At 44.6% G+C, this 21,093-nt stretch overlaps 1 protein-coding gene across 2 annotated transcripts; it reads left to right on the top strand.

Moving 5' to 3' along the window:
* The first annotated feature begins 1,095 nt into the window (after positions 1-1,095).
* Positions 1,096-20,904, top strand: LOC120913428 (F-box only protein 27-like). 2 transcript variants are annotated; one of them, XM_040323344.1, is made up of 7 exons: positions 1,096-1,154; positions 3,380-3,745; positions 9,787-9,861; positions 10,791-10,902; positions 10,976-11,071; positions 13,766-13,904; positions 20,454-20,904. In XM_040323344.1, exons 2-7 carry the CDS (start codon positions 3,412-3,414, stop codon positions 20,610-20,612), a joined length of 915 nt encoding a protein of 304 aa, XP_040179278.1. In that variant the 5' UTR covers positions 1,096-1,154; positions 3,380-3,411; the 3' UTR covers positions 20,613-20,904. The 2 variants fall into 2 exon arrangements, with proteins under 2 accessions (XP_040179278.1, XP_040179279.1); XM_040323345.1 differs by lacking the exon at positions 9,787-9,861.
* Positions 20,905-21,093: the final 189 nt, after the last annotated feature.

The raw sequence follows: 21,093 nt of genomic DNA, 5'->3' as shown, positions 1-21,093 counted from the left end.
AATGTTGGGAGGTATGCCAAAGGTGCTTCAACAAAGTATTGAGAAAAGACTGTGAATACTTATGTATGTGGGATATTTTTTTTGTAGAATTGTATTGTTTGAAAATTTTTGAGTAAAATAATGATTTTAATCCATTTTAGAATAAGGCTGCAACACAACAAAATGTGGAAAAAGTGAGGCGCTGTGAATACTTTCCCTATGCTCTGTATTGTGCCCAATATACGGGATAGAGTTGTGTTTGTTATTGTTGCACATTTATATATAGGAATAGGAAAGTGAAGTAGCTGCGAATAGGTTGGAGGAGAAATATATTGCAACACCCACCAATTTATTCTCTGAGGCCTCTGCTTTAAAAATACAAATATATATAATAATGTTTGGGGGGTTCTATGTAATTTCTAGAAGAAAAAAAAAAAGATTTTCACATGTAAATAAAAAGGGGCCTGGTCTTCAAGTGGTTAAGTCACGCCTACTCAGCGTCTAAGTTACGCCTACTCTATGCTTCGCTCTGTACCGAAGTTACGCCCTTTCAAAGGTAACACACGCCTACTCAACGTCTAAGTTACGCCTACTCCATGCTTCGCTCTGTACCGAAGTTACGCCCTTTCAAAGGTAACACACGCCTACTCAGCGTCTAAGTTACGCCTACTCTATGCTTCGCTCTGTACCGAAGTTACGCCCTTTCAAAGGTAACCCACGCCTACTTCACGCCCACTCCAATCCCAACTTGGAATCTAACTTACGCCCACTCAAGGCTAAGGTACGGGCCGCTCCTCTAATAATAGGGATGAGAGGGAGGGCGGGGTTAGAGATTCCAGGATGAGCGTGCTGTCCGGATAACAGAAAACAAAGTTTCCCGTATTCCTGCCTCGGTAAATGGAGCGCAGCCAGCACGTCATGTGATTGGTCAAAGGATAGCACAATTGTGTTCGCCACATTTCATTAGCCCCGCCTCCCCTAATAGTGGGCTGTCAGTCCAGGGATGACATTTTCCGTTATAGTGGGTTGTGCACTTCTCCGGCTACCTGATTGGGTGATAGCTCCGGGGGCGGGCCATATCCCATATGACAGCGATGGAGTTAGTGGAATGGGCGGAGTTAGCATAGAACAGCTGATGTTTATACAAGGTGGGTCGAGATCCGAGCTGAATCCTGGTGAGTGGGGGCGGTGTGTACATTCAGGACGAGGTGATTGTTATGATTATTATGGGATGTGACATGCACTGTACTGTGCAGAGTCTGGATTGCTGTATCAGCCAGTGCGGACTCTGTGTCCCCCTCTACAGGGTGTAGAGAATCCCCCCTCTGGGGACACAGCAGGTTTGTATGGCCAGAAGTTGGTGACCATGTATGATGGGACATGTTCCAGCTCTTTTCATATATTAGCAGCCACGCTTATCTCTGGAAAGAGCAGCTGATTGGCTGGCTCCACCTCAGTGACGTTCACCCAAATTCCATAACCAGGAAATTATGGGTAGTCAGGAGGCGATCACATGACCCGCTGTGCCCAGGGGAGGGGGAAGAGTGATGTCATTAAAGTAGAAACAATTATATATTTTTTCTATTTTTGGATAGAGTGAGAAAGATTTATAATCCATTATTATTATACAGTGCCTTGCGAAAGTATTCGGCCCCCTTGAACTTTGCGACCTTTTGCCACATTTCAGGCTTCAAACATAAAGATATAAAACTATTTTTTTTTGAAGAATCAACAACAAGTGGGACACAATCATGAAGTGGAACAAAATTTATTGGATATTTCAAACTTTTTTAACAAATAATAAAACTGAAAAATTGGGCGTGCAAAATTTAACGTACTCTGATGCTGTATGCAATATTTTGTTCTTTTAACCACGTGCTTACTGGGCACATAAACCCCCTTCGTGCCCAGGCGAAATTTCAGCTTCCGGCACTGCATCGCTTTAACTGACATTTGCGCGGTCGTGCGACGTGGCTCCCAAACAAAATTGACGTCCTTTTTTCCCCACAAATAGAGCTTTATTTTGGTGGTATTTGATCACCTCTGCGGTTTTTATTTTTTGCGCTATAAACAAAAAAAGAGCCACAATTTAAAAAAAAATATATATATTTTTTTTACTTGTTGCTTTAATAAATATCCCAATTTTTAAAAAAAAAAAAAAAAAATTTTTCTCAGTTAAGGCCGATACGTATTTTTCGACGTATTTTTGTAAAAAAAAAAGAAAAAATCGCAATAACCGACTGGTTTGCGCAAAAGTTATAGCGCCTACACAATGGGGAACAGAATTATGATTTTTTAGTAATGGCGGCGATCTGCGATTTTTATTGGGACTGCGATATTGCAGCGGACGTATCGGACACTTTTGACACAAATTTGGGACCATTCACATTTATACAGCGATCAGTGCTATAAAAATGCACTAATTACTGTATAAATGTGACTGGCAGGGAAGGGGTTAACACTAGGGGGTGAGGAAGGGGTTAAATGTATTCCCTGGGTGTGTTCTAACTGTGTGGGGGGAGGGGGGTGACTGGGGGAGGTGACCGATGCTGTGTCCCTATGTACAAGGGACACAGATAGGTCTCCTCTCTCCTCTGACAGCACGTGGAGCTCTGTGTTTACACACAGAGCTCCACGTCCCTGCTGTGTTCCCGACGATCGCGTGTACCCGGCAGACATCGCGGCCGCCAGGTACACGCATCGGCTTCCCAGCGATGCGCCGGGACAGTGTTTACCCGCTGCGCGCCCCCTAGCGGCGCGCGCGGGTAATGTAAACAATAGGACGTCTAAAGACGTCCACTCGGCATTTCAGGTCCGCGCTGCAGACATCTTTTGACGATAGCGCGGATCTGTAGTGGTTAATAAACATGTAAAAGGTTTTACACTATATGGAGCTCTTTTATCTTCTATATTAATTCATCCGCACGAGCGAATGAGAGGTGCCCTATGGCTCATATTGGGAGAAAGATCCAGGTTGTGTTTAAACTACACACGCTTTTTGATCCTCTGTAACGGGGGATCATGTGGAGCTGGTAAGAAGCAAAACATATTATCTGGTGGTGGATTTTTCACAAATGGTGACAGTGGATGGACCATGCCATCACAAACTTGGAAAAACCTGTAGTTTCAAGCACTGGTGGACTTTTTATATGAACTCCTTTCTGCATAGATCTGAAAAATTGATTGATGGAATTTAGATTTAGCGCAATTCAAATTTTCTTCTAATCTATGCTATACTGTGCTTTATGTCATACAGGAGAATTGCTGCTTGTGTTTACTGTTTTAGGTTTGTATTCCTTTTTAGTGTAGTTTTTTTTCTACACTTTTTTTTCATTGTAACTAGATAAGAATTGGTGTTTTTCTTTTTTGCACATATTTACATACATATCTTCTGTCACAGGGATCACGGAGTACCTGATTTGAACCTTTGGCATGGGCCAACAAAGCTCCCATCAGGAAGAGCCACTTCCAAAATATACCTCCTTAAGTGACAATGTATATATTACAGTTTTAGATCAACTTCCAGATGAGGTGCTACTTTTGATCCTCAGCTATGTACCAGCAAGGGACTTGGACTACTGTAGGTGTGTGAGCCGTCGTTGGAAGTGCCTTGTTGACTCTCCCACAATTTGGAGAATAAAATGCCAGCGGCTGAACAGAGGGGATGTGCTTCACGTGGCTGATATGTGTCAAAACACTCCCTGGAAGAGACTTTATATGGCGAAACCCTTCTCCAGGAACTTGGTGCTCAATCCTTGTGGTTCAGGTAAGACGTTGAGATGAAGTGGTCGAGTCTTAAATAGGCAAGACAGCGGGGGGGGGGGTCTGATGATGACACTACCAAGAAAAGGTCACATTGAAATTATGTTTCATCTCACTGAAAACAAAGCAGCCTCATTATCGGGGATTTCTACCTTCATAGTGCATTCTAGCAAACAAGTTCAGAGTCCAAGTAAAAATCATGATCCAGCATATTACGTATTTATCTCTTAAAGGTTCTATAGGCAAGTTTTCCCATTAATATAGTAAGCCACATTCATGTAAATGGGTTCTGTAACCTTGAAGACATTTCCACTACTCATCATTGTCTAAGTGTCGGCAACATACCCCAGCATTGGGCAACTCAATCACTGCCGGTCATTCTCATATGCCATTCATCATCTTTTCTCTGGAGAGTTGACGACCATTCATATATGTGATCGGAAAACTGCACTTCACTGTAGGCTCAAGGTCTCTCCTCTCACCAGGCTGCGGGAGCAGACTCTCCATGGTCATGGACCGCCAGGCATCCACGAACAATCCTCCAAAACAATAAAGAGCTGCCCACCTTAAAGCGGAGTTCCGGCCACAATTTCACTTTTTAAATATAAATACCCCTGTAATACACAAGTTTAATGTATTCTAGTAAAGTTAGTCTGTAAACTAAGGTCCGTTTTGTTAGGTTGGTACAGCATTTAGACACGTTATAAAATAGAAATTGACTGGGGCCATCTTAAGTGTGGGCATCATGAAGCCAGACTGTATGACTTCCTGGATTTCAGCCTTGCAGATCTCGCACATGCTCAGTGCTGCACAAGCAATGTCAGATCAGATTTCAGCACCTGTGCTGTCCAAGTCACATGATTCTTTGAGACTGGGGAGTGCACAGACTCCTGGAAAGTTACACCCACTACATTCCCAGGAGTCTGTGCGGTGTAGGTTAGGAAGCATTAAGCACCTAGGTGCAGGAAGTGGGAAGATTAACTATTCTGCCTAGCAACAACACTTTGAAGGCATCTAAAAAAAAAAAAAAATTTCTTAAAGGACTAATGACAATTTTTTAAAACTACTGATGTAATGTTATATTTATGGGTGGAACTCCACTTTAAATGACACTGTAAATGTATTATAAATGGAAAGAATGCACCATTCAAAGTCCTCCCAGTGCAATGGCTACTGGTACATTTGCCTCTACCACTGGCTCTTAGTCATAGACTCTATGAATGAGCTCCAGTGATGGAGGGAAATGCATCAGATAGTCACAGCACCAGGTGGACTTTGAATGTTGCATGCTTATGAAGGTGAACAATAATTCACATAACCATTAGGCATGTAATACAATTGATTAACAACTGTCCAGACTTAATAACATCATGGTGATTGGATTATGTAAATTAGAACAAGGTGACTTCACAACCTTTAAACCTTGCCTTATGTTCTGGGACAGTCAACATCGGCCTTGACACATATCATGTTATTTGGATTAAGGCAACCTGTGTGGGTATAAATGCTGGGGTATGTTCTTGACACCTGGGAAGCTACATAGTTGAGTAACAAAACACATTCCATGATACTATACAAGTACAGATGTGGCTACTTCTAGGTATACTATCACCTCAAAAAAACGAAAACCTCCAGTAGTTTGTGGATTTTGCATTTATGTCTTTATTGTACCTCATACATAATCTATGAAAGGAGTTTGATGCATGTTTAATCACCTGCTGGCTTAAAGAGACCCTGTCACCAGACCATTAATTTCATCAAGCATGGTATGTACTTGTAAAAGCCTTGTGTAGATGTGCAAAAGCATGGCGAGTGTTGCTGGGCACTACAATCTTGAATGTGATATCGGAAGCCACATCAGACTTAAAGCTGTCACTCAAGTGACACTTTCTATAGTACATCCTCCTTCCCTTTTTTTGGGGAAACATGAGAAAAAATATATATAATATATATATATATATATATATATATATATATATATATATATATATATATATATATATATATATATATATATATAATTTTTAAGCAGACACTAAGGCGTTGAGAGTGATATATTTTTGCTGACCCAATACCAATATATGGGTCAGTCAATCCGGTAAGAGTCTAGGGGAGTGAATCTTCTCGCTATATATGTACCTTGTTTTTGAGTATTTGAAATGCTGGGCAATTTTGAAAATTCAGATTCATAGATGATTCTTCTGCAGCTGTCCTAACCTTGCATTTGTTACAAAAATGGTTTGGCATTTGATTGCTACAGTTAAGAACTAAGCCTCCTTCCTTGATTTAGAGGTAGATTTTTGATTCAATGTACTACCGTATATTCTTTCAAAGAGAAGGGGAATAACCAGCCATACTAGAGAGGAAGCCCAAGGACCCCCCATATGGTAGTGCTCCCTCTAGTCCTGCCCCCTCCCGCATGAGTGAGGGGGTGTGGTGTTATCCTAATGCCCCATACACACGATACGATTATCGGACGAATGATCGGCCTTATTATTATTTTTTTTAATTGTTTATTTATAACGAGAGTCAGGCCCACAGCGGCCACATTGATAAAACAAAGATAACAATTGGCAACATGTTACATACAGCACAATTACAGAGTTTATACATAGACGGCATAGGCGGCAACCGACAGCCACAGTGGCATCCCCTCAAGAACGTGTGACTAACATTGTTGTTCCAGGTGAAATCCACCGGACTATTCCACCCATTATATCGTTGAGGGTTTCCATAGCCCACCGGTTGCACCCGCCGGCCAACTCCTACTAGGCAGGGGTCCGTAGCCCCGTGGGGCCAGCTCCCATATATTTTTTTTTCTAAAGTAATGAAACAGTGGAAAGAGAAATAGCAGTAGAGAGGTGGGCAGTGCCCTGAAATATGGAGAGAGAGAAAGCGGAGAAAGAGGCTAGTGAAAAACGGACATCGGCCTTATTTTTTGCATGCTAATCTCACATCGAATTTGACGAGTTTACTAAAGTCACAAATTCTCGTACGACAGAATAAAAATTCGGAAGTGATGTCATGTGTTGTAATGCATTTGTATTGCATTTTCGAACGACAGCTGTACTGATTTAACGAAAATCGTACGATCTGGCATTATACGAAAAAAACATTCTGTGCATGTCCGATATAATAATATTGGATGAACTGTCCTGATCTCGAAAGCTCTGTACCAATTATCAAATACGGCATTCTTTGTAGGATTTTTGGATCATGTGTACCAGGGTTCGACGAAATCCGGGCGCCAAGTCGCAATTGCGACTAGAATTAGCGACCTGGCGCCTGGGGAAGGAAGCATAGGCCTGCAGAAGGCCGCAAAGCCGCGGCTTCAATTGCCGGCGCGGCCCGACACGATTGCGCGGCAGGGGCGCACGGAGACACAGGATACCCCATCCTGTGTCTCCGTGCGCCCCCGCCGCGTCGGCCGGTAATTGAGGTTGCGGCTTTGCAGGCCTATGCTTCCTTCTGTGATATGGCGTCATCTTGTGGTTGCCGTTGGTATGACATACAACCAGCAATGCTAATGAAGCTTCCCGTGTCCTTCCCTCTAATTAGAACCCAAAACATTATATATACAGTGCCTTGCGAAGGTATTCGGCCCCCTTGAACTGTGCGACCTCTTGCCACATTTCAGGCTTTAAACATAAAGATATAAAACTGTAATTTTTTTTGAAGAATCAACAACAAGTGGGACACAATCATGAAGTGGAACGAAATTTATTGGATATTTCAAACTTAAAAAAAAAATGAAAAATTGGGCGTGCAAAATTATTCAGCCCCCTTAAGTTAATACTTTGTAGCGCCACCTTTTGCTGCGATTACAGCTGTAAGTCGCTTGGGGTATGTCTCTATCAGTTTTGCACATCGAGAGACTGAAATTTTTGCCCATTCCTCCTTGCAAAACCGCTCGAGCTCAGTGAGGTTGGATGGAGAGCGTTTGTGAACAGCAGTTTTCAGTTCTTTCCACAGATTCTCGATTGGATTCAGGTCTGGACTTTGACTTGGCCATTCTAACACCTGGATATGTTTATTTGTGAACCATTCCATTGTAGATTTTGCTTTATGTTTTGGATCATTGTCTTGTTGAAAGACAAATCTCCGTCCCAGTCTCAGGTCTTTTGCAGACTCCATCAGGTTTTCTTACAGAATGGTCCTGTATTTGGCTCCATCCATCTTCCCATCAATTTTAACCATCTTCCCTGTCCCTGCTGAAGAAAAGCAGGCCCAAACCATGATGCTGCCACCACCATGTTTCACAGTGGCAACAAAAGAAAATTGTGGCGCTGCAATTTAGTAACACATTGGTAGAGAAAGAGTCCGATGGGTAGGTAATAAATCCTTGTTACAATAAAAATAGAGAAAATTAAAAAAAAATATATAATAACAAAAAATGGATGGAACCTGGGAATGGTGGATGATACGATGAGTCGTGAAGGGAGAGACACTGTTCTGTGATGAGCTTATTGCCCCAAAAACGCTGTCCTAGGGCAAGCCTTCCAAAGCAGGGGAGACCAGAGCAGGGACTCCAAACATGTAAGAAGTATGTTTCACAGTGGGGATGGTGTGTTCAGGGTGATGAGCTGTGTTGCTTTTACGCCAAACATAACGTTTTGCATTGTTGCCAAAAAGTTTGATTTTGGTTTCATCTGACCAGAGCACCTTCTTCCACATGTTTGGTGTGTCTCCCAGGTGGCTTGTAGCAAACTTAAAACGACACATTTTATGGATATCTTTAAGAAATGTTTTTCTTCTTGTCAGTCTTCCATAAAGGCCAGATTTGTGCAGTATACAGGGACTGATTGTTGTCCTATGGACAGAGTCTCCCACCTCAGCTGTAGATCTCTGCAGTTCATCCAGAGTGATCATGGGCCTCTTGGCTACATCTCTGATCAGTCTTCTCCTTGTATGAGCTGAAAGTTTAGAGGGACGGCCAGGTCTTCGTAGATTTGCAGTGGTCTGATACTCCTTCCATTTCAATATTATCGCTTGCACAGTGCTCCTTGGGATGTTTAAAGCTTGGAAAATCTTTTTGTATCCAAATCCGGCTTTAAACTTCTCCACAACAGTATCTCGGACCTGCCTGGTGTGTTCCTTGTTCTTCATGATGCTCTCTGCGCTTTTAACGGACCTCTGAGACTATCACAGTGCAGGTGCATTTATACGGAGACTTGATTACACACAGGGGGATACTATTTATCATCATTAGTCATTAAGGTCAACATTGGATCATTCAGAGATCCTCACTGAACTTCTGGAGAGAGTTTGCTGCACTGAAAGTAAAGGGGCTGAATAATTTTGCACGCCCAATTTTTCACTTTTTTATTTGTTAAAGTTTGAAATATCCAATAAATTTCGTTCCACTTCATGATTGTGTCCCACTTGTTGATTCTTCCAAAAAAAATTACAGTTTTATATCTTTATGTTTGAAGCCTGAAATGTGGCAAAAGGTCGCAAAGTTCAAGGGGGCCGAATACTAACACCCTAGAGAATAAAATAGCGGTTGTTACAATACTTTCTGTCACACTGTATTTGCGCAGTGGTCTTACAAGCGCACTTTTTTTGGGAAAAAATACACTTTTTTTAAAATAAAAAAATAAGACAACTGTAAAGTTAGCCCAATTTATTTTTTTATATTTTGAAAGATAATGTTACGCCGAGTAAATTGATACCGAACATGTCACGCTTCAAAATTGCATCCACTCGTGGAATGGCGATAAACTTTTACCCTTTAAAATCTCCATAGGCGACGTTTAAAAAATTCTACAGGTTGCATATTTTGAGTTACAGAGGAGGTCTAGGGTTAGAATTATTTCTCTCGCTCTACCAATCGTGGCGATACCTCACTTGTGTGGTTTGAACACCGCTTTCATATGCTAGCACTACTCACGTATGCGTTTGCTTCTGCACGCGAGTTTGGCGGGACGGGGGGCGTTTCTGGCACCTAACTTTTTTAGCTGGCTCCTAGATTCCAAGCAAACTTTGTCAAACCCTGGTGTGCACGGGGCTTAAATGTATTAACTCTCTATTTCCTGTCCCTCACAGGTGGGCCTTATGTCAACTGTGCTGTCATGGGACGTAATGGAAGAATATTTTGTGGAAAAGACATAAGCACTACTAGTAAGCACTTCAAGTGTTTTTATTTATCTGGAACTTTATGGCTGGGGACGGTGTCTCTTTAAAGTGGTTGTATACCGCTGAACTTTTTTTTTTCTTCCAGCAAGGTAAAGTCCTAATGTGCTAGTATGCATCACATATTAGCACATTATGTGAAACTTCGCCTTAAAATTAAGCTGTTCCAGCGCTGCAGCCGCTTCCATTTTTACTCATCTTGCTTTCAGGTTTGCGCGCTTCGGCTTTGTGACTGGCCGGAGCCACGATAACATCACTCCTGCTCATGTGCGGCACAGGGCCCTGAAGGAACGGCACCGGTGGCCATTCTTTAAGAGCGCATGCGCCAGTCATGTCACTGGCCGCATGTAATGTAAATATCTCCTAAACGCTACACTTTTAGGAGATATTTACATTACCTATAGGTGAGCCTTATTATAGGTTAATGTCGGCAGAGGAATTTTACTTTTTCTTTAAACCCTGACTCCATCCAAAACATAATTTTTTTTGGGGGGGGGGGATAGGGGGGATAGAGTTCAGCGGTCAGTTTTTTTACATTTGCGACCACACTGGGAAATATTCCCTTACTTTCTGTTGCTGTAACAGAGGGCTCGACAAATCTCAAGCGCCAAGGCAAAAATCAATTTGTGTCCTGGGTTCACTCCTATGTACTGGAATGTCGCAATGTCATTCCCGGTTTCTGTGCAATTTTAGCACAGGTGCGATTTTGGCGCTCACTTGCTCCACAAGGAATGCATTAAGGTAAAAAAATGTTTAGGTTTTAGAACCACTTTCATGTCTTAAAAGAGAAAAAAACACAAAATAAAACTTTTGCCTAGAGTTGTGCTAGCAAACATGCCAAACCTACTATCCAGAGTTGCGTTAATGTGAAAAGGAATTTGGCATTTTGCATAACATTTGTTCACTTCCATCTTCAGAACTATTGCAGTATTGGGACATCAAAAATGGAGGAGATGGCTGGGCAGTAGAAAGAAGCCGCACTGAGTTAGAAGATGCAGAGAGCCAGACTTGCTTTGTCACCTCCTTTGGGTAAGTGTTCAACTCACTCTTTGTAGAACGTCAACCAGAACCATCTCTGACCCTCCTGTATGTCTCTACACAGGTGGTGTGAGAAACAACAGATAATAGATTTGGTTAAAGAAGGGTTATGGGAACACTTTCTGGATGTTCACCAACCACCCATCTGCATCTCAGATTGGTAAGTTTTCTGTCTCCTATGTTAAATGAATGCTCTTTATGTTTTCACACTTTACCAGAGTTACCGGTAGTCAGGCTTTGGACTTTCAAGTATTTCTATGTTCGTTCACATGTGTGTCAATACCCCGTGTTTAAGCAGCATTTGTCATACTAAAGGATTTTTTTAAAATAGCAAATACAGTGAAACCTCGGATTGCAAGTAACGTGGTTAACGAGCGTTTCACAATATGAGCATTGTAACGAGACCCTTACTTGCTCGGTTCCGCTTTCCTGACACTCCTCTGCTGCTATTGAATCAGATTGCAGATCGCAACGTCTGATGGTTTTGGAGGCTCCGGGATCCGAACTACAGCTATGTGCAATTTAAAATCCATTAGAACAAACACCAGGCAGGCTGTAAATAAGTTCAAACAGGAAACTCTTTTATTGGAAGCACACAACACACTTTTATACAGAAGTTTGAACATCCCAACAACCGCTTTCCTATTGGTCAATTGTAAAGTACATGGTAGTTCTCCATTAGGTCCTCTTAGCCATGCAAATGAGGACTTGAAACAGGGTCAGCAGGGATTGATCCGATAGCTTGAATAGAAGGACTGCTATGTGTAATGAGGGGCAATCAATGTACACAAACAGCCAGACACAGAACAATGGAGCCGTCTGGAGGGGGGGGGGGTATCCTTAAGACAGGGCAGAAGACCACCCCACTGTGTAACAGATTTCAAGGAGAAACACTTCCGCATTACAAGGTCCATGACAATACTTTCCCTGGGAAACAGTCCAACAGCCACAGTGGGACCCCGATCGGGTCAACTCGAGGATGTTGGAAAAGTAGTCTTAAGGTTCCAGGTCTGTCTGCGGAGATAACCCTACTGCCTTCCTGTTTTGAGTCCCTGGCCCATAATCGGAAGGCAAGAGGCTCGCATTCAGTCCTCTACAAAAGCCTCTGTCCCGGCTAGGTCTGTCACACATCTCCCCCTTTGGCAGGAGACTAACACAGGAGGAGACCCCAATGCCGGTACCCACACAGTACCCCAAATAAATTGTCCCAAATAGAGCATTACTCACCCAGCCAACCTCCGCCTTTCTCAGAGAACATGCCCGCCGCTGGGGAGAGGCCTGGACTGGCCCTTCTCCCTGGAGTCCTTTCAGCCACTGGAGAGAAGACAGGGTGACTGGGCTCAGTCCATCATGCTGTTGGGGATCTGGGACAACTGACCAGCACCCCTGGGGTATACAAGTGGAGACTGAAGTCCCATCCACTTGTGGTAGGTGAAAATCCCCCGGTGCTTGCAAAGCAAGGCTGACCTCCTCCTGTCTCAGTGCCGCACCATTTTCTGGGGTTGTGTCAATGAAGACCGGAGTCCCATCCACTACCACAGGAACTCCCTCTTCTGTTAGTTGAGAGCAGAGACCCGTTGCACTCTGCTCTATTGCCAGTGATTCAGCTGGGAGTAGAAGCTTTACCACATCAGCTTGTTGCTGGAGAGAGGGGCCAACTGCCCCGGCTCCCTGGAACTCCACAGTTGTTTACGGTGCTGGGCAGAGATTGGTAGCACTCTGCCCTGTTGCCAGTACTTGAGCTGGCGATGCATAATCCATAACATACTCTGAACAGTCCATTAAGTCCATACATTCTGTAATCATTCACTGACCACGGGCACTCTTGGGCTACATACCACCTGGAGGGCTCTGTAGCTCTCGTCCAACTGCATCTCTGCCCGGATCAGCCTGCTTAACTTAGCTGTCCACTCCTGCGTCGGTTGTTCCCCCAATAACAGCATTCGTGCATCATACTGCGGCCAGTACCTTACATGGATGGAGTGGAGAACTTTTCCCTGGTGTTGCTGCTCAAGAGGCAGTGCTTTCTTCCAGAGTTCGCAGCGGATCGAATCAGACCATCCAAGCAGGACCTCCTCTGATACTGGTCCTCTGTGTTGTATCTGCTTCTCTCGCAACCTCCTTCTAAATTCCTCTTAGATGGCTACTGGTATATGTACCTCTCCTCTCCTTTGGTGCTGCTTCCTTAGGCGTTGTCACCGATTGCCGTATTTCTGCCATTCTCTGCTCATGTTGCCACTCTCGTTCTCTCTCTTGTCGCTCTCGTTCTCTCTCTTGTCGCTCATCCTGCAGCTGGATGTCTCTAATGGCATTCTGTATGGCGGTCTCTGATGGGTTAGCACCATATAATGCCAACCGCTCCTGAACTTTTAGACCACAGATCCCTTTCAAAAAGAGTACCTGTCACTGCCTTTAACTGTCACAATGCATGATTACATTCTTTCTGACAGCAATAAAAGTGTTTAGAATAAAAAAATGTAAAGCGCCCCATCCCTCCGTGGTCGCATGCAGAAGTAAACACATACGTAAGTCGGGAAAGCCAATGTAAAACAATGTTCAAACCACACGTGAGGTATTGCTGCAATCTTTAGAGCGAGAGCAATAATTCTAGCACAAGACCTCCTTTATAATTCTAAACTGGTAACCTGTAGACATTTTTAAAGTGTCCTTTTTGGAGATTTTTAAGTACCGTCGTGTGCAGAATGTTAAAGCATGACCCGTTAGTTTTCTATTTACTCAGCGTAACGTTATCTTTCACATTATACAAAACAATTGGGCTAACTTTACTGTTTTATTGTTCATGAAAGTGTATTTTCTCCCCAAAAAATTGCATTTGGAATGCTTTTTTCTGTAGGTATGGTGGACGAAATGACTGTGGCTGTTTGTATAGTCTGAAGGTCCAACTGCTGGCTGTTGATAAGATAGCTGTGATCCAAGAGTTCGCCATAAGACCAGATCCTATTCCACAGTGGAATGATGAAAAATACACTCAGGTCTGTGCATGGAAATATACTTCTGAAATGTTGTATTTGTATGGGTTACATGACCTCATTGTGGTGCATCATGTCGTAAAATATGCTTTGTGGAAGGAGGCAGGAGTAAAATGTGACTTGGTCACATGACCCTGGGAGGAGAATGGCCATGTGACACACTCAGTAGTCATGACACAGGCTTGTACAATGCTGTTGGCTGAGCTCTGTTGATGGGACGGAGCCACTGATGACACCGGAGGATTCCAAATCTAGTGTGCTCTCCTGAATTGTGGTTGCAGACAATTGTGGTGCTGCTAATACAGCCCAAAGGAATGACTACCCAGACAAGAACCTACATTTTAATGTCTGCTATATCAAGAATGCTGGTTTGCAAAGCAATATTTAACATGTGATACGATTAGGGATAAAGTTTGCTACTAGAAAAAATTGCCTCAACCATTTAAGAACCAGCTTATATATCTAAACACCATCTTGATCCAGCGATGTGCATGAATTGAGAGCAGTGGCTCTCCCGGGTCTCTCTCTCCTCATTGGCTCACACTGCTGTCAATCACAGCCAGTGAGCTGAGGAGAGAGTATAAATACAGCTGTTCTGTGAAGCCTTCAGGAGGTTTGTTAGAGAACCTTGGTGAACAAACAGCATCATTAAAGCCAAGGAACACACCAGACAGGTCAGGGATAAAGTTGTGGAGAAATTTAAAGCAGGATTATGTTATAAAAAAGTATCCCAAGTTTTGAACATCTTACGGAGCACTGTTAAATCCATCATCTCAAAATGGAAAGAGTATGGAACAACTGCAAACCTTACCGACATGGCCATCCACCTAAACTGATAGGCCGGGCAAGGAGAGCATTAATCAGAGAAGTAGCCCAGAGGCCCATGGTAACTCTGGAGGAGCTGCAGAGATCCACAGCTAAGGTAGGGGAATCTGTCCACAGGACAACTATTAGTCATGTACTCTGGCCTTTATGGAGGAGTGACAAGAAGAAAGCCATAAGAAATCCCGTTTGCAGTTTGCAAGAAGCCATGTGGGGGACACAGCAAACATGTGAGAGAAGGTGCTCTGGTCAGATGAGACCAAAACTAAACTTTTTGACCTAAAGGCAAACTGGCAGACAACTACACATCACCCTGAACACACCAGACCCACCGTGAAACATGGTGGTGGCAACATTATGTTGTAGGGATGTTTTTCTTCAGCAGGGAAGCTGGTCAGAGTTAATAGGAAGCTGGCTGGAGAATACAGGGCAATCTTAAAAGAGAACCTGTTAGAGTCAGCAAGACTTGAGACTGGGGCGGAGGTTCACTTTCCAGAAGGACAATGACCCTAAACATACAGCCAGAGCTACAATGGAATGGTTTAGATCAAAGCATATTCATGTGTTAGAATGGACCAAAGTCCAGACCTAAATCCAATTGAGAATCTGTGGCAAGACTTGAAAATTGCTGTTCACAGACGCTCTCCATCCAATCTGCCAGAGATTGAGCTATTTTGCAAAGAAGAATGGGCAAAACTTTCACTCTCTAGATGTGCAAAGCTAGTAGACATACCCAAAAAGACTTGCCGCTGTAATTGCAGTGAAAGGTGGTTCTACAAATTATTGACTCAGAGGGCTGAATACAAATGCACGCCACACTTTTCACATATTTATTTGTAAAAAAAAATTGAAAACCATTTATCGTTTTCCTTCCACTTCTAAATTATGTGCCACTTTGTGTTCGTCTATCACAGGCATGTCCAAAGTCCGGCCCGCGGGCCAATCGCAGCCCGCGTTCCAGTTTCGGACGGCCCACCTGGTCATTTTGACATGCATGTCTTTTGTGGCCCCCAAATAAATCCCGTAGTGCCGGGTGCTGCAAAAGAAATACATGCTGGCTGCCTTGAAGGAGGTGAGACGAGCGCTGTGAATACAGGAGTACTTCCTGTTTACACGGCGACCTGTGTAAAAGGAAGTCCCGTCTCCTGCGCTGCCATTGGACAACTGTTCTGTCCATCACAGGAGGCTGGACTTTCGATTAAAAAGGCCGTCGATAAAACAGGAAATTCTCCTGTATGTCTGTCGGAGCTCATCCCGCCCCCTTCCCGCCTCCTCCAATGCTGCAGATGAATGAATCAGGCTGCAATGGTGAGTCTGCATTCATGGCAAGGGAGGGTTCTGCATTCATGGCAACGGGGGGTTCTGCATTCATGGCAACGGGGGGTTCTGCATTCATGGCAACGGGGGGTTCTGCATTCATGGCAACAGGGGGTTCTGCATTCATGGCAAGGGGGGGTGTTGCATTCAAGGACAAGGGGGGTGTTGCATTCAAGGACAAGGGGGGGTGTTGCATTTAAGGACAAGGGGGGGGTGTTGCATTCAAGGACAAGGGGGGGGTGTTGCATTCAAGGACAAGGGGGGGTTGCATTCAAGGACAAGGGGGGTTCTGCATTCAGGGCAAGGGGGGTGCTGCATTGATGGGCAGTGACCCTTATTTTGATTCACAGTTCTTTATTTAAAATTTAAGATTTTTTAAAGTGAAGGTGCGTGTTATACGCCAATAAATACGGTATATCCAAATAACACGCCTGAGCTCATCTCTTCACCACCCACAGCCACAAAGGCAAAGGAATTCTTGTTGGGCAACGTATTAGTGCTCAAACAAACACACTTAGACAGAATTTTAATGGTTCACAGATTGTCAGGCAAAATGGTCAGCCCTCGAGCATGCTCACTTCATGAAATCTGGCCCACTTTGAAAAAAATTTAGACACCCCTAGTCTATCACATAAAATCCCAATAAAATACATTTACGTTTTTGGTTGTAACGTGACAACATGTAAAACATTTTTGAGGGGTAGGATTACTTTTTAAAGGCAAAGTGTCAGGGCACTAACCTTTCACGGTCACATTCCCCAGTTGGCTCTGGGTGGAATCGAACCCAGGACCTCTCCATTGCTGGTCCAGGTGTTTGCCTCTGAGCCACTGCTCAGTGTTATTCTTCTTGTTGTCCGTTGGAGCCTGGTTCTGAACCTGTGCTACTTTGGACCAATCAGTGTCACGATCGCTATCGTGCCAAACAGACAGCGAGGCGTGGTCACACCCTAAGTGGCTCTGGGTGGGATTGAACCCAGGACTTCTCCATTGTTGCTCCAGGTCTTTGCCTCTGAGCCACTTCTCAAGTTCATATTCTGCTTGCTGTCCATCAAAGCCTGGTTCTGAACTATGTGCTGATTGCCTGTCTTTGAATCTCCCTGCAATCTGCACCTGTTTATCCTGGTCCAGCTGAGGCAGGTTTCCTAATCAACCAGGGTATAAAGCCCTGCCTCACTATGAGGCAGGTGTCAGTTCATTGTTCTCTGATAGTCCTGTCTGTGCCAACGGTTCCTGTGATCCTGTAGTTGTCTTCAGCCTACAAGACTGACCCCAGCTTCTGACCCTTTTGGCTTATGTACCCTGGAATGCTGCTGACTCCTGCCCTTTGACCCCGGCCTGTACTTTTGGATTTTCCCTGCCTTCTCCAGCCCTTGACCCACGGCTTGTGCCCCGGATTTGTCTTTGGTTCCTGTCTGCAACCCTGAACTTTCCGTCAATAGTTACCTGACTCTCTCTGGAATCCTGGACCACGGCTATACTTTGGCTATCCTTGGCAAATCCCTATCAAGCCCCCGTGCACAGACTCACAGCCCAGGTAGTGTCTTACCTTATTACTGTGGGCTGTGTGTATTTGTAAGGGTGAGCATACAAACCTGCAAAATGGACTCCACTCAAGGTAAGCCCTTACATAATGAACTGACCAATAACATGGAGTCCACAGAGTTGTATAAAATGCTCACCTCCCTGGCTTTGCAAGTCTCCAGCCTGGGCCATACCATTTCTGAACTACAGCAAGAAGTTCTATTGCTTAAAGGGACAGTACGCCCAGCCCCGGAACCAGCATATCCTGAGCCATTTGTTGTGATGCCAGAGAGGTTTGACGGTAGCCGTGCATCCTTCTCATGCTTTAAGATGGATTGTGAGTTGTTGTTTACTCTTAAACCTAAGACCTATGCCACAGACTATGTTAAAGTTCGCGCTTCCATCAACCTGCTCACAGGGCAAATCAAATCATGGGCTCATCAGTTGTTGCAGGAAAAGAGTCCAGTCTTGGACAGCTGGGAAACTTTCATGTTTGCTCTGGACTCATACATTCCTGTCTCCAAGAGAACCAGTATTCCCAAGTCTGCTCTCGGTTCACGTGGCCTACGAGTATCCAGGGACAGGAATTCCCAGTACAGATATGACACCAAGCCAGCCCAGCATGTGCCAAGGTATGAAGCTCTGTATGTGCCCAGTCATGAAGCTCCAACACCACATAGCCTTGACGCTCCTGTGGATGCACACACGCCTACCTTGGAGGATGAGGAACCCATGCAGATCGGGGCCATCCGGTCCAGCCTATCTAAGGTAGAAAGAGAGTGGAGGAGAGGCTATGGACTTTGTTTTTATTGTGGTGTTAGCGGGCACCTTATATCTCTCTGCCCAACTCGCCCACCTCGGCCAAGGGTTCTTCAGGTGGGTACTATTGGGAGTTTTTTCTCTACCCCAGAATCTTTGCCTGCTATGCAGCTTGAAGTTCCTTTGCCCCAGTCTGACATTCCAGTTCCAGTGTCTCCAGTTCCAGTGTCTCCAGTTCCAGTGTCTCCAGTTCCAGTGTCTCCAGTTCCAGTGTCTCCAGTGTCCCCAGTTCCTGTGTCTCCAGTGTCCCCAGTTCCTGTGTCTCCGGTTGAAGTTCCAGCTCCGGTGTCCCCATGTGAAGTTCTTCCACCTGACTGCACATATGCCTCGAATGGTACTATGGTCCGTAAGCAGGATCTAGCAGTGTTTGAACAAGCTTTACAAGCAGTGAGTGCACCCCCTACCAGAACTTCAAAAGCAACGAAGTCCAAAAAGAAAAAGTCTTCGGACTCTGTCGTTGGTGCTTTGTTTCCCCATGGTTTGGACGAGTACTGTTTGTATGGCATGGATGCCTATGGCAACATATCTCTCCTGTCGGACGATGTGTTTGACTACTCTAGTGAAGAGGGTGGTTTGGACTTTACAGACTGTGTCTATGAGGAAGCTCCTTCCAACGCCCGGAGGGCGTTTTTAAGGGGGGGGAACTGTCACGATCGCTATCGTGCCAAACAGACAGCGAGGCATGGTCACACCCCAAGTGGCTCTGGGTGGGATTGAACCCAGGACTTCTCCATTGTTGCTCCAGGTCTTTGCCTCTGAGCCACTTCTCAAGTTCATATTCTGCTTGCTGTCCATCAAAGCCTGGTTCTGAACTATGTGCTGATTGCCTGTCTTTGAATCTCCCTGCAATCTGCACCTGTTTATCCTGGTCCAGCTGAGGCAGGTTTCCTAATCAACCAGGGTATAAAGCCCTGCCTCACTATGAGGCAGGTGTCAGTTCATTGTTCTCTGATAGTCCTGTCTGTGCCAACGGTTCCTGTGATCCTGTAGTTGTGTTCAGCCTACAAGACTGACCCCAGCTTCTGACCCTTTTGGCTTATGTACCCTGGAATGCTGCTGTCTCCTGCCCTTTGACCCCGGCCTGTACTTTTGGATTTTCCCTGCCTTCTCCAGCCCTTGACCCACGGCTTGTGCCCCGGATTTGTCTTTGGTTCCTGTCTGCAACCCTGAACTTTCCGTCAATAGTTACCTGACTCTCTCTGGAATCCTGGACCACGGCTATACTTTGGCTATCCTTGGCAAATCCCTATCAAGCCCCCGTGCACAGACTCACAGCCCAGGTAGTGTCTTACCTTATTACTGTGGGCTGTGTGTATTTGTAAGGGTGAGCATACAAACCTGCAAAATGGACTCCACTCAAGGTAAGCCCTTACAATCAGTGGCCTGAGCGGCCTATTTAAGCCAGCCCCTTCCTCCTTGCAAATTGCTGGTTCGTTGTCAGTGTTTGCTACTGGAAACCTTGTCTGTGGATATCCTGTTTACCTGACCTTGGCTTGCTCTCTGGATTGCTGCTCTCCCCAACCCTGTGACCCCGGCTTGAAATTTGGACTGTCTGACTTCTCTACCCCTGACCTTGGCTTTGAACTTCGGATACCCTACCTGCTCCAACCCCTGACCTCGGCTTGTTCTCTGGATTACTCTTCAGTCTTGTTCCTGTTTGAGCACCTTCTGTTTGGACTATCTCCTGTGTGCTTCTGAACAGCCTCCAGTGAGCTTCGGCTATCCAGTTCCCGGTTCACCTTGGATTTCCTCCTGCCACTGGACCCGGTGCCTCTTGGTGCGTCCTTCCTTCTGTCTCAAACCCCAGCGGGTGGATCGCGAATCGAGTCGCAAAGGTGAGCCGCCCTTGGCATCTCGGCCTCGGTAAGTAACGTTCCTGACACAAAGGCTTTGGTGTCAGGGTCTCTATGCCACATGATAGAGGTGCAGATAGACATTCATACGATGCATAGATCACAGGAAATGTAACTCTGACTTTCTGATAGTAGCACACATGATACCACAGCTCAGACACATATGCAATAGCCATACACTTGTTCATACAAGCTTTGACGCAGTACTGTCTCTTTACAGGTTTCTCATGAGTTTCGTAGGTATGGACCGGGGGTACGCTATGTGAAGTTTATGCACAAAGGAAAGGATTCGCAGTACTGGAAGGGACGGTACGGCGCCCGAATCACCAACTCATCAGTAACAATAAAGTATGATAACATTGAACCGTGCTGCTCATAAACATGCCACTCTTACTGGCTTCAGACTGACATTACCCGTGGTCCTCCATCTACTAGGACACTGAACAGTGATGGTGTGTAAAGTACATGCAAAGGGAACAACCTGGCTTTATCCTAATAAGTCTCTTCAGTGAATGATGATATCCGATAGGCCGTTGTGGGTTTCTGCACTTTTTTTATACTTGGTAACCCCCGAGATCGCTTAAAATTTATATAGCTATTTTTACTTGGGGGTGTGTCCTTTTTCTATTATTAACCACTTGACCACTGGGCACTTAAACCCCCTTAATAACCAGACCAATTTTCAGCTTTCGGTGCTCTCACAATTTGAATGACAATTACTCAGTCATACAACATTGTAACCCAATGAAATTTCCGTCCTTTTTTTAACACAAATAGAGCTTTCTTTTTGTGGTATTTAATCACCGTTGGGTTTTTCTTTTATTTTTTTGCGCTATAAGAGAAAAAAGACTGAAAATTCT

The sequence above is a fragment of the Rana temporaria genome, chromosome 9 (assembly GCF_905171775.1).
Source record: "Rana temporaria chromosome 9, aRanTem1.1, whole genome shotgun sequence".
NCBI classification, from domain to species: Eukaryota; Metazoa; Chordata; class Amphibia; order Anura; family Ranidae; genus Rana; species Rana temporaria.
Note: the sequence above shows the minus strand (reverse complement) of the source record. Positions and strands in the feature narration are given on the sequence as shown.

Excerpts from the sequence above, each read along its gene's own strand:
- LOC120913428 (XM_040323344.1), top strand. The coding sequence starts at position 3,412 with ATGGGCCAACAAAGCTCCCATCAGGAAGAGCCACTTCCAAAATATACC. Across the intron at positions 10,903-10,975 it reads TGCTTTGTCACCTCCTTTGG|GTGGTGTGAGAAACAACAGA; the intron begins GTAAGTGTTCAA and ends GTCTCTACACAG. Across the intron at positions 13,905-20,453 it reads ATGATGAAAAATACACTCAG|GTTTCTCATGAGTTTCGTAG; the intron begins GTCTGTGCATGG and ends GTCTCTTTACAG.